The sequence below is a fragment of the Podarcis erhardii genome, assembly GCF_964252035.2.
Source record: "Podarcis erhardii genome assembly, chromosome: 8".
In the NCBI taxonomy this organism is placed as follows: Eukaryota; Metazoa; Chordata; class Lepidosauria; order Squamata; family Lacertidae; genus Podarcis; species Podarcis erhardii.
The window spans coordinates 42,688,144-42,700,905 of record NC_138499.1 but is presented as its reverse complement, the minus strand read 5'-3'; the positions used below and the strand labels follow the sequence as shown (position 1 = coordinate 42,700,905).

Genomic DNA, 12,762 nt, shown 5'->3' with positions numbered 1-12,762 from the left:
CTCCTCCTTCTTCCCTTACCCATGGGGAAGTGTAAAGGAGAAGGGCAGGGAGGAGCCAGCCTGGGGATCTGGCTCCTGGAGGCAGGAGCCCCAGGGCTGGCAGCCTGAGAAGCCAGTGGAGGTGATGGGGCAGGCAGCTGCAGCCTGTTATGGCTTTCCCTCTGGGACTCACCTGGGCTGCCCATCCACCACGTCTTGTCACGCTGTAGTTTCCAGTGCCACCTGTCTGTGGTCAAGCAAAGTGCAGCGTGACAGCATTCTTGCATTTTTATGTGTGTAGAACAACAAAGGTTCTGCCTTGTAAATGGATCATTAAGGTGATAGTCAACTAACTCCTGCTCAGGTGAGTCCCATTTAAGTTACTTAAGCCCAGTGATTTCAACTCTTGAGTATGATGAACACTGGATACCCAGGGCTGCAGTCCTGTCAGCTTCATTTAACTCAGTGAGACCATGTGATGAGTAGCCACTGTATAGGGTTGCATTGTTCAGCTTTGCAGACAATAAGAAATATTACTAGCTCAAAGTTCTTTGCCTGCCTATCTATGTATGTGTCTAAGGGAACCCAGCATGTTTTAAGGGGTTTTTTGGGGAGGGGGTGTTGCTTAAAATATCTTTCTGTAGTATTACAAGTTTGGGTTCATCTCAGGAAGTATTTGTGCTGCCTGAATATTTTTGGTTCATGTAAAGAATGGCCAGCTGCTTTCGGTGTGAACTAATGAACGAGCTCACAAGTCAGTGAAACACCCAGTGACATGAGCATAGCTGAATAGGGTGTGGCAAGGTGTGTAGATTAAACTGGAAAGCATTGTGGATTATATGCCTGGGTGAACAGAAAATTTGGCTAAAAACACTGAATCAACCCTCCTGAAATGAATCCAAGGTTTTCTGATCTTTGAAAGCCCTAAGACGTTTACATGGTGTTTAAAAAATGAAACAGTAGGGGCACAGCCACACAAGTCTCTCAACATAGCAACATAGGGATGTGCCCTGTACAAAGGCTGACCACTGGTCTATCTAGTTGACCATTACCGCTGTGCTGACTGGCAAGCAAATCTCCAGAACTTCAAACAGTGGTCTTTGCCAGGCATTCCTAGAGATGTTAGGAATTAAACCTGGACCTTTTGCATACAGAGCACGTCCTGTGCCACTGAGTCCTTCCCCATAGACTCCAAATACTTCAGACAAAAGAAACGCTTTATATTTCTCAAAGACAGAGATTTTCCTGGGGGTTGGGGGAGGTTGAGGAAAAAGAATGAAATTTTGTAAATCTAAGGTAGAACTGAACAGCTGTTTTCTCATGGGCTGCAAAGCTGAGCAGTGTAGCAAAAGGAGGTGGGGAATCGGCTTGATTTCATCTCCCGCATTTGGGCTTTCAAAACGTTTGGTTTTGAAATCGGTAGAGTAACCTTCTAGATCAAAATGCTGTTTCACCAGGTAAAGCACTTATCTTAACTAATAGGATTCAGAATGATGAAAGGTTGAGGAAATTTATCTTGGCATGTTTTCTTCTGATGTTAGGAAAATGTAAAATGCCTTATCTGATTTTAATCCATACAGTACAGCATACAAATAACAGGCTGGGCTGTGCAAGCAGAGTGACTTCATTACAGGCAGATTCAATATATCAACACTTAAAAGGGAAAAAAAGCCAATGTACAATATATCCCTTCTAGGTATATTTCTCTAAGGTACTTTCTCCATCATTATACGAGGGGCTACATACAGCTGAAATGACAGGAAGGAACAGCTGATCTTGCTTCTCACCATGCCATCAGCTGGTTCCGTTACAATATAGAAGAGATTCAGAGAGCAGTCTCAGCTTTGTCAGGGGACCAGGAGATTAGAGCTGAGATTGGAAGATGAGGGCAAAATGTGTCTGTGGGCCTGTGGCAAAGATCAAGAGGAGGCAGAAGTGATTACTATAAAGACAATGCAGGAAGCATCCCTAGTTTTGGTGACTATCTTCAGTTTATTTTTCTGCAGTTGGTGAGCATTGAAATTTTTTGGGAGACAGATTTGTATGTAATACTAAACCAAACCATGGCTTTGTGTGGATGGGCAAAGATATGGGTTCCTAGAGAGAAGATCATGGCTGTTTGCCTTCACATTACACAAGGATCCAGGCTCATGGTTTATCTTGCTCCAAACAAAGGTTTGTTCTATGGCTTACCTCCCATGGTTTGTCTGGGGGAGGTGCCTGGGTTAGGACACAATGCTAAGCCAAACCATGGCTTGACTCACAGCAGTGTGGAAGCAACAGGACTGGAGGAGGAGCAAAGCAGCCATGATCTTATTTCCGAAAACCTGCATGTTTAAGCATGGTTTTGGCTTTGAGTTGTGTATGAAGTGGGCCAGAATTTGTTCTGTGGGGCTGACCCTGTCATACAGGAGGATGAGTCAACCTGATTTAGGCAGCACCATGAGGAAGGAGAGGTGATGTGGTGCCTGAATGGTGCAATGAGGCTTTCTAGACATCATTTGGTGAGGCATTTGGGCTCTGCTTTAGGTAGCAAAATGTTTTGCTGGGTTGGCAATGCTGGTGGGGCTTCTCTTAGCTCAGTCTAAGGTTTTCTGAGAAAAAGGAAAGAAGAGATAAAATAAGGGTGCATTTGCAGTTGGGTACATTTGCACAATCTTTTTGTGGTTTTATGTAAAAGATTAAATGCTCCCTATTACAGTTTACTCTACTGGTGCTTATTATGAAAAGTTGCTGATACAGACAAGTGCTGTTACCAATTTTCCACAGCTTTGCTGCTGCTGCCTTTTTAACCGGTAAGGTGAACAAAAGCATTTCACAAAAATACCTCTGGTACAGTGGGATTGCAGTGCAGTAACTTTTGGTATTCTAAACGTTCTGTGCAGAAACTGGTTATGCAATTAAAAATGGAGCCTTTGAAATGATAGTAGCACGGATGATTTTTAAGCATTGCTTAGGAAAGTAATTTCTAATTTTGCTTATTATTAAAAAAGCAAGAAAAGATGCTTGGAAGCTACTTCAGCAGGACAAACAGTGCCTTTTACTGTTTTGCTAGCGTTAGCCTTTGGGGACTTTTCAACTTTATCGTTCTATAAAACCTCATTTAATTTTCAAATGGCCACTGTAAAGCATTCTTTACTGGTTTTTTTTCATGCTATGTATAATAGCAACACTTTTGACTGCCAAGAGTTTATGTTGTCAAAGGGTTCTCTGTGCTCATCTCAACAATAGTGATTTATTTTCCCTTGTTCTGTTTTTACCTTCTGGCAAAAAAGGGCTGCCATATCTTTTATAGTGCTGTTTCTGGAAACCATGCCAAATGCAAATAGCATTTTGTGGAAATTATCACTTGGATCTTCCCAAAGCAGAGAATGAGAGAGGTGAATAGAATGGATGTTTTAAATATTTTAAAAATGGGCATTTCTCCAAAACCACATTTTTACTTACTTATTTATTTCTAAAGCATATACTCTGCCTCCCAGCGTAAGTTAGCAGGGCTGGGCTTTGATCCTTCAAATTTCAGTGGCGATTTGTACAAGGCCAAAATTCAGTGCTGCTCTTCCTCTCACTTTCTGTTCTGCTCCCTTCACTATGTCATGGTTGCAAAGCCATGTGGTGCCCTCTAGGCTCGGCGCTCAGTGCTGCAGAACTGGTTGTGCTGCCCTAAATCCACCTCAATAAATTAGCATTATGTAAATTAGCTTACAACTGACCGTGTACTTGCTAATATTAAATCCAGAAGATTAAAGAGCATTGTTAGTGCAGTTTTCACAGTAGATATTGCACTGGTTCAGTTCAGATGATTTGGAGGTCCCATCACAACAAACAATAGTTTGCTGCAGTGGTGGCTGGTAACATTTTGGTTTGGTAGGCTGCAATTTTTCACTTTGCTGTTTTCATCGCAAGAGCACTCATTTAGGAAAGTGTGCCATTGCACATGTTACAGAGTGTCATTGTCTCCTCCTTTCTAACCCCCCCCCCCATGAATTATTCTCTGCACTTCTATGGACAGGTAAAAAGTTTTAATGAAAGAGGGCCCAAGTATGATTTTCAGACAAGCTTGATTCCACACCTCTTGTTTTGAAATTAAGCCACACCATATGACATAAGTTTTTTGAATCCATCTGTTGCCCAAAAAACTAAAGACACAAAACTTTTTAAAAGCAATGAAAACTTGCTTCCACTTGCATAGTTTCTCTCCCAAAAGCAATTTAACTATTCATTATTCAAAATACTTCTGTTTCTATTTTTTTTTTAAGTATTCCACCCCATCCAAAAAAGATTGTTTAATTTGAGCCATGGCACATCAGAGCACATCAAAACTTATTTGAAATGCATGGCTCAGTGAAGTTAATGATCTCTGTCCATGTGGAGAGTTAATATCCTCCAGGTGTGGATAAGGATGTGGAGTCACATTCAGATAGGCATAGAGCCCAAACATTTCATTGTGGAACTTCCCTGAGAAACTCACAAAAGAGCAAGGTAGAAATAATTGTGACATCATTTCCCAACATTCAAGATATATTACCCACCAGAGGTAATAGCTCTCTGAAAAGCTAGTCATGGGTTCAACCAATAATTCCAGCTTGACTCCAAAAAAGGTAACCAACTAATCCCAGGCTGAAACTGAGGCAAGGGACAACGGCTGTCTGTGCAAAGCTCCAAATAAGCTGTGGGAGGCAGGCAGCCTGACCTTAAATAAAGAAGCGCTGCCACCCACCTAATGGACCAAAAGACTCCATGTAACGGGGGGTGCTAATGTGTTCCCTGTCAAGTGGCCATTCTGACTTTAGAAGGGCCTTTGGTCTAGTCCAGCAGGTTTCTTCTTATGCCCTTGGCAAAATTCATCACCCCGTTCTGCCCTGATCATGAGGCAGCAGGAGTTTCAATAGTAGCACACCTGCCATGCCAGTCCCCCCAACTCCACTTACGATCGCTCTGTAGATAGAGGTTATTGTTGTATGGAGGTGCTGTATAGCCACAAATGCGAAAGCACTATGAGCCAGTGTGGTGTAGTGGTTAAGAGCAGTAGTCTCCTAATCTGGGGAACCGGGTTCGTGTCTCCGCTCCTCCACATGCTGCTGCTGGGTGACCTTGGGCTAGTCACGCTTCTTTGAAGTCTCTCAGCCCCACTCACCTCACAGAGTGTTTGTTGTGGGGGAGGAAGGGAAAGGAGAATGTTAGCCGCTTTGAGACTCCTTTGGGTAGTGATAAAGCGGGATATCAAATCCAAACTCTTCTTCTTCTTCTTCTTCTATTCAGAAAGCCAATTGGAATTATGCCTTGCTAGGGATTTTTTTAAAAAAAACAGGTAGCTTATCCAGTCCCTGCTTTGTTTAAATATCATTTACTGTGATGATTTCTGACCCATACAAACTGTAAATAACCACACACATATATTAAAAATAATAATAAGGAATCCAAACACTGTATGGAGTACAGTGTCTTCCTGCTTACAGAATACAGTGGTGCCCCGCAAGACGAACGCCTCGCAAGATGGAAAACCCGCTAGACGAAAGGGTTTTCCGTTTTGGAGGCGCTTCGCAAAACGAATTTCCCTATGGGCTTGCTTCGCAAGACGAAATGTCTTGCGAGTTCCTGCGGGTTTTTTTCCCCTCCCCCCCTTTTCCTAAGCCGCTAAGCCGCTTATCAGCTGATCCGCTGATAAGCCGCTTATCAGCTGATCCGCTAAAAGCCGCTAAACCGCGGCTAAACCGCTAATAGCGCTAATCCGCTAAGCTGTCAATGGGCTTGCTTCGCAAGACGAAAAAACCGCTATACGAAGAGCCTCACGGAACGGATTAATTTCGTCTTGCGAGGCACCACTGTATTTGCTATGATGCAAACTACCTGCTCCTTCAGTTGTGAGCATAGATCAGCCCTGAAAGATTTTTAGTGACTGGCAGAACCATACCAGAGGACCCCCTTTTAAAACACTTTAATCATAACTGTAATACTAAAGTTAGCGTGTTTATGTGTATATTTAGCAAAGTCCACAATAAGCATACATTTTTGTGTCTACACAGCCTTTCCTTCTGCTCCTATACGTAGTCCTTCCTGACCAAGTAGTAAAACTGTAATTCTCAGGAATTTTAAGGATTATAAAAATATTTTAGTTTCAATAGATGTTAACATTAATTTTATTTTAAAAGAACTTGAAAGCATCGTATGTAAGTAGATGCCTTTGTTAGAAAATGATAAGCATTCAGTGATTTCGTGAACCACGAGCTGTTCTTAGAGAACAATCCTATGCATATTTACTTGGGAGTGAGTCCCACTGTGTCCTTTGTGTCATTAGCATGTGTTTAGGATTGTACTCTAAGCCCTGTAAGTGATCTCTTGTGTACAGAGAGCTGAGGAGCATTATTTGTTTTGCACAGGACAGTGCCATTTCTGGAAAGCTGTGTATTCAGTGCAGTTGTAGAAGACTTTAATTCGCTGATAATTTTTAAAACAAGGTGTTGGGTACACTGCTAAGCGCCCATTAGGATAAAGAAGGATGCTGTAATTAAAAGTACTACTGCACCTTTGAACAAAATTCTGTCCTGATTTCCTTACAGTGTTTTTCATTGTGTAACCCATATAAATAAGTTCTGTTTGTACTGATTTCCTTTCCTTCAGTTCTTTTATATTTTCTTTTTTTAAAAAAATGCAGTGTAGTTGAATTCAGGAAGCCTGGTTCCCGCCCTGCTCTGTTTTGATTACCTTAATCAGCTCCTGCTGCACAGCCCAGCAGAGGGAGCTCAAAGGCACCAGATGCTAAAGGCTTTTTTCCCTGCAAGGGAGCATGAACAAAAGCTTGAAACGAATAGTGCATTTATTTGTAGGAAACCGGCATGCAGACCATTTAAAAGAAAGAGAGTTCAGAATTAAAATAGGTTTTGAGAAATACATGATTGCAGCAGATAAGTTGATGGCTTTTTTAGAATTAGGAAGGAATTCTGAAATATTGTCTAACTAGATTTTTGTTTTTTGTTTTGTTTTCTTCCATGTTTTGCATCTGGTGGGGTTCTGGCAACTGTTCTTCATTATAGAAAGTAAGTTTGTATTAATAGCTTCTTGGATGCATTTTTGTTTTAATTTTTGTGTATGTGAACAACACATTTACACAGTTCTGGTAGAAGTCCTTAAAATATATTTGTGGGTCACCTGGCGTTGGATAATGGATTTGATAAATGCAGTGAAGTGTGCTAAACAGTATTTTTCTGCAGAACTATGCAGTAGAAATATCTAAACTGTGTGTGTGTGTGTGTGTGTATCTGTGTGTGTGTGCATGCTGGGGGAGGGGGAAATTTGCCAAATATAGGCTGAGACATTGCTCATGGAATATGCCGTCATCTTATTTGGGCTGATCCCCCACTCCCTCAGCAGCTTCCACATCCCACATTCTTCAGGACAGTCATCCACACTTCAGAGAGGATCTTTGAGGAGCATAGTGGCTGCATTGAAAAGAGGGGGTGTGATATTTTCTTATATGTATTTCATTCCTTCCTTATTTGTTTACATAATTCAAATACCATGCTTTCACATATATTTCTTTTCCCAGGGAAGTTAACATAGGAGTAATAAACAAAATGTAGTAGTAGTGGTGGTGGTAGTAATTAATAGTAATAATAATACTAATACAGTGGTACCTCGGGTTACATACACTTCAGGTTACATACACTTCAGGTTACAGACTCCGCTAACCCAGAAATAGTACCTGAGGTTAAGAACTTTGCTTCAGGATGAGAACAGAAATCGTGCTCCGGTGGCGCGGCGGCAGTGGGAGTCCCCATTAGCTAAACTGGTCCTTCAGGTTAAGAACAGTTTAGGTTAAGAATGGACATCCAGAACGAATTAAGTTCTTAACCCGAGGTAGCACTGTACAGTCATGCTTTGTAAGTCGAACAAAATCCATTCCAGAAGTCCATTTGACTTCCAAAACATTTGGAAACCAAACATAGCTTCTCATTGGCTGCAGGAAGCTCCTGCAGTCAATCGGAAGCTGCGCCGGACATTCGGCTTCTGAAAATTGTTTGAAAACCGAAACACTCCTGGTTTTCGATCATTCAGGAGCCAAAATGTATGAGTTCCAAAGTGTTCGGCAACCAAGGTACGACTGTACAAAGTTAACAACTAACATGGCAAATTAAAAACAATAAATTTAAAACAGCAACAGCCAATTTTAAATAGGTGATGAAATCAGACTGCTCTTAAAGAATGCTCACATGAGCAGATTCTAAAACCTGGGAAAACAGAAATGTTTTGCCTGGCATCTAAATGATACTACCAAGATCTATAGGTAGATCTCCTTGGGGAGGTCTTTCCAAAGACCAGGAGCCACCACAGGAAATGCTCTTTTTAGCTGTCAGCTTTGGCAGTTTCAGAATGGGTAGGCTGGTTGATATGGGAACAGATGGTCATACAAATATCCAGGTTCTAAGCCATGTAATTGAAATTGCACAAGTTAAAATTACATAAAATGCAACCAATTTCAATATCTAATTTATATAATCAGAGGGTTCAAGGTTGAAGTAGTAGCTCTTGGATATTAAAGAGGGTCTTACCATATATTTCTGTTTACCAAAGCTTTCTGTACCATACCTTGCTGCCCCTGTAGGCAATGCCGTGATTATTTGATGTGCAGAGTAGCAGGAATTCATAATCAATGCCAACTTACAGGAGTTGAAGAACCTGGTATTATTTTTTTTTGCCATTGGTGAGGCTTCTATTTCATGTTAACAAGCCTGAATCAACAGCTGCTCGTGAAAACAAGCACTTGGTTCACCCCTTTGGTTTTTAGGTAGTGTTGTTTGCCATGGCAGAGCATCATCAACTCTTTGGATTTGTGTTGCTCTTTACACTCTTAGATTTTGCTTTGCACATGCTCTGAAAGCTTTGTAATAGTTCCTACTAGAGCCCTTCCCTCTGATGGTAATAAAACTTCTGCTTTTTTGCAAGATATCATTTATATGAAGAAGAAAATGCATAGTTCTTAAGTCATCATATCAAGTTAACAATTGTGAAAGATTGCAGACCTGTTTTCTGTTCATAATTTTATATTAATTTCTAATTTTTGATAGATGAGCATATTGGTACCAATGAGACATATCTTGCTATGTCCATTCACTTTGCTTTGTTTTGTCTGACCAGAAAAATATATCTTTTAACTATTAATCTAGTAAGGGTGGTAATGCAGTCCAGACATCTTCCTGCAGCTGCTGTTCCAAACTGCTTATTAAACTCAAGCTGGGGTCTGTTTAATGATCACAATGAAAAAATGGGAAAGCAGTGCTAAAGCAATAGAAGATGAAGCAGGGAAATGGGTTCATATACTGTCTAAAGAGATTATGGCAACATGGAGTTTCTGGATAGAGCAGGGATGAGGAACCTGTGGCCCATGACTATGACTCTCACCATCCCCAAACATGGATGATGGTGGCTGTGGCTTATGGAGTTCAGTAACAAATTCTTCACCCTTGGGGTAAAGGTAAAGGTAAAGGTAAAGGAAAAGGGACCCCTGACCATTAGGTCCAGTCGTGGTCGACTCTGGGGTTGCGGCACTCATCTCACTTTATTGGCCAAGGGAGCCAGCGTACAGCTTCCGGGTCATGTGGCCAGGATGACTAAGCCGCTTCTGGCGAACCAGAGCAGCGCACGAAAACACCGTTTACCTTCCCACCAGGGTGGTACCTATTTATCTACTTGCACTTGTCGTGCTTTCGAACTGCTAGGTTGGCAGGAGCAGGGACCGAGCAACGGGAGCTCACCCCGTCAGAGGGATTCGAACCGCTGACTTTCTGATTGGCAAGCACTAGGCTCTGTGGTTTAACCCACAGCGCCATCCGCGTCCAAACATGGATGATGGTGGCTGTGGATTATGGAGTTCAGTAACAAATTATTCACCCTTGGGATAGATCTGCATGAAAAGCCAAAATAACGAACCTTTCTGGATCAGAGCAAAGGCCCATCTAGTCAATCATTCTGTTCTCACAATGAAGGATGGGAAGCAACACAGCACTTCATCCCAGTGTTCTCCCCAGCAAGTGATTTTTGCAGGCATATTGTCTCTGATTCTGGAGCCATCATGACTAGTAGCCTTTGACAGCCTTCCCCTTCATGAAGGAAAAATGCAATCTTCAATGCTGTTGAGACAATCAAAACTATATATTTCATTCAATTTCACTTGTACTATGACAGCATTTGATTCATTTCCAAGAATCTGACTTCATGACTACCAGCTCCCTTTGAGATTATATATGTATGAGAGAGGGAACGGAGAGCGGGAGAGAGTATATATAGGGCTGCTAAATACTACATGTAATTGCATGTCAGATACTCACTCCATGAAGAACATTCTGAATGAAGTCATGTGTTATTCTGAGTTTTGCTACCCTTAAACAATGAACATGTTAGTGCATCTTTCTTATGGATTCTACATTAATAATCTGATTTGATAACTAGTGTTATTTGAGTTCATAAATATTATTCAAGGGTTATTTGAAGTCAGATATGTTCTTCAAGTATTTTTCCCCTTGAAAAGCCAAATTTATTTGTTACAAATGAATTTTAAAGATGTTTCACATAATATCTTGCATGAGGAGTTCAGTGGTCTATAATGGAAATAGCATATGCTTGCCAAAAGAAATATATGTTCCACTGAGTTGCACACCATGAATGCTGTGAATCAATAAATAATCATAAATGCAAGGAATGTTGAACTTAGACTGGGGAGACCTAGGCTCTAATACCCACTTACCTTGAAACTCGTTGGGTAACCTTGGACCAGTCTCCATCCCTCAGGCTAACCGTCTCCCAGAATGGTTGCAAAGATGGAATTAGATAATAGTCTGTGTATGCTAAGCTAAGATTTTTTAAGGAAATGCAAGGTACAAATATGATAACTATAAAGCTGGGGATCACAGAAATTGCTTTGTAGTGATTCCTGATAAAATTATCTATCTTAACACTCGCTCATGCATGTTTGAATAAACAGTATTTTATTTATTCATGTGCTTATTAAAAAGACTTATATCCTGCCTTTTGGATTGAAAAGGACATAGAAAGCAGCTCAGAAACCAAAATACCTATTAAAAACACATTATGCAAAACAACCAACCATTAGCTAATTTTATTAAATTAAGCAGCAGTAATTCTATTTTAACTCAATAGAAGAAGCAGTGTGTACAAGCCCGTTGAACAATATTGTCTAACAGCAATATTGAGTTCTGATTAACACTTTATCAGTACACAACAATGATTCAAAATGACAAAAAGACTTGTAATTGACATGTCTGTTTATTGAATGAAACTATTACCTTGATATAACTGCATTCATTATATATTGGTATTTGCATTATTTAATTAGAACTTACATGAAGAAAAACAGTTGAAATCCTATGTTTAATTAAATGTGAATGACTACAGTCATAATGGATAGAAATGGAGTGCTGCAAATTAATTGTTCTCTTTCCACAAATATTTTCCCCAAATTATCTAATTATTGGGGAGGCGAGTAGTTTTCCTGAAGAGTATACAGAGCATTATGCTTCCTTATATATTCTTGTCCAGATTTCATGACTGGAAATCTTTTGACTTTTCCTGCACTTACAAATGTCCTTAAGATTCATTTGTGTCTTATACTATGTGATCATAGAAACATAGAATCATAGAACTGTAGAGCTTTGTCAGACTGGCCTGTCTCTTGAGCAGCAGTTGATCCTCAACACTTAATCTAGAAGTAAATTCCCTTGAAATCAAAGGAACCTTATTGCCAGCAAGTGTATTTAGGAAAGTTGCCCATCACATGAAAAGCTTCAGATTACTGTAACGTTGTCTAAAGCATACAAGACTTGCATGTTTGCATTGGCTGTGTTAAGGAAATGCTGTTCATACTTGTTCATAGCTCACACTTGCAATGCTAAATGTGTTCTTCCTGGGGTATTTGCTATTCTTTTGTTGCTTTTACATCCTATGGGATGCAGCTGCCCTTGAACTTGGTTCTGTTTTGATCATTCATGTGCAAAGCCACATTGTCTGTAACATTCTAAAAATGAGGCTTCATGGTGTTATTTGCAAAGTAATTTCACATAAATATTTGGACTGTAGTTCTTTTTAAATGTAGAGCTGTTTACTGCGTGAAAATAGCATAATTATAATTTGCAGACTTTTTGCCTGAAGCTGAAGGGACAGATGCATATGATTAAGTTTCAACTGGCCTGTTATTGTAATGTAGATGTTTTCAGGGTTGGGAGGTTTTTTGGTTTTTTTAAGGGAAGCATGGGTTTAGAAAAAAAATAAAAAGAGGGAAGAGTGTTACACGAAACAGTCCATTGCAGCCTGCTTTATTTTTCCCCATTTTTGTTTTTCAGTGGCACTTCTCCATTAGCTTGTCTGAATGCAATGCTTCATACTAACACTCGTGTAGGTGATGGGACATTCTTCAAAATTCCTGGCAAGGCAGGACTCTACGCACTCAAAGTAAGTTACATTTTTAGCGATGAAAGTACCCAAAGCCATGAAGACCATTTTATGTAAATCTTAGTGAAATGCAAAAGTAAACCAGTTGAATTTGGAAAGGCTGTAAGAAGAAAAGATCCGAAAGTTCTTTCTAGCTCTGTTCAAATGTCATTTAAAGCTACTTACACTTCAGTTAAATGCTGGCTGTTCTGATAACAAAAGTATATGAGTTCCTGAATTTCTCTCTTCCTTATGTGCTTAGCTGGGTTAAAATACTACCTTCTCAAAGCTTAGAAAACTTACTTTGTTTTATATGCATTAACCTCAAAAGGATGATTGATG

The 12,762-nt window shown here is 40.2% G+C and overlaps 1 protein-coding gene across 4 annotated transcripts in view; it reads left to right on the top strand.

The window, feature by feature from the left end:
* The window catches only part of ASXL3 (ASXL transcriptional regulator 3), a 104,769-nt gene that overhangs the window by 39,429 nt on the left and 52,578 nt on the right, over positions 1-12,762 (top strand). For all 4 annotated transcript variants that reach the window (XM_081873596.1, XM_081873597.1, XM_081873599.1 and 1 more), the window contains one exon: positions 12,333-12,441. In XM_081873596.1, the coding sequence (XP_081729722.1) occupies positions 12,333-12,441 (109 nt within the window). The remainder of the gene's footprint in view (positions 1-12,332; positions 12,442-12,762) is intronic.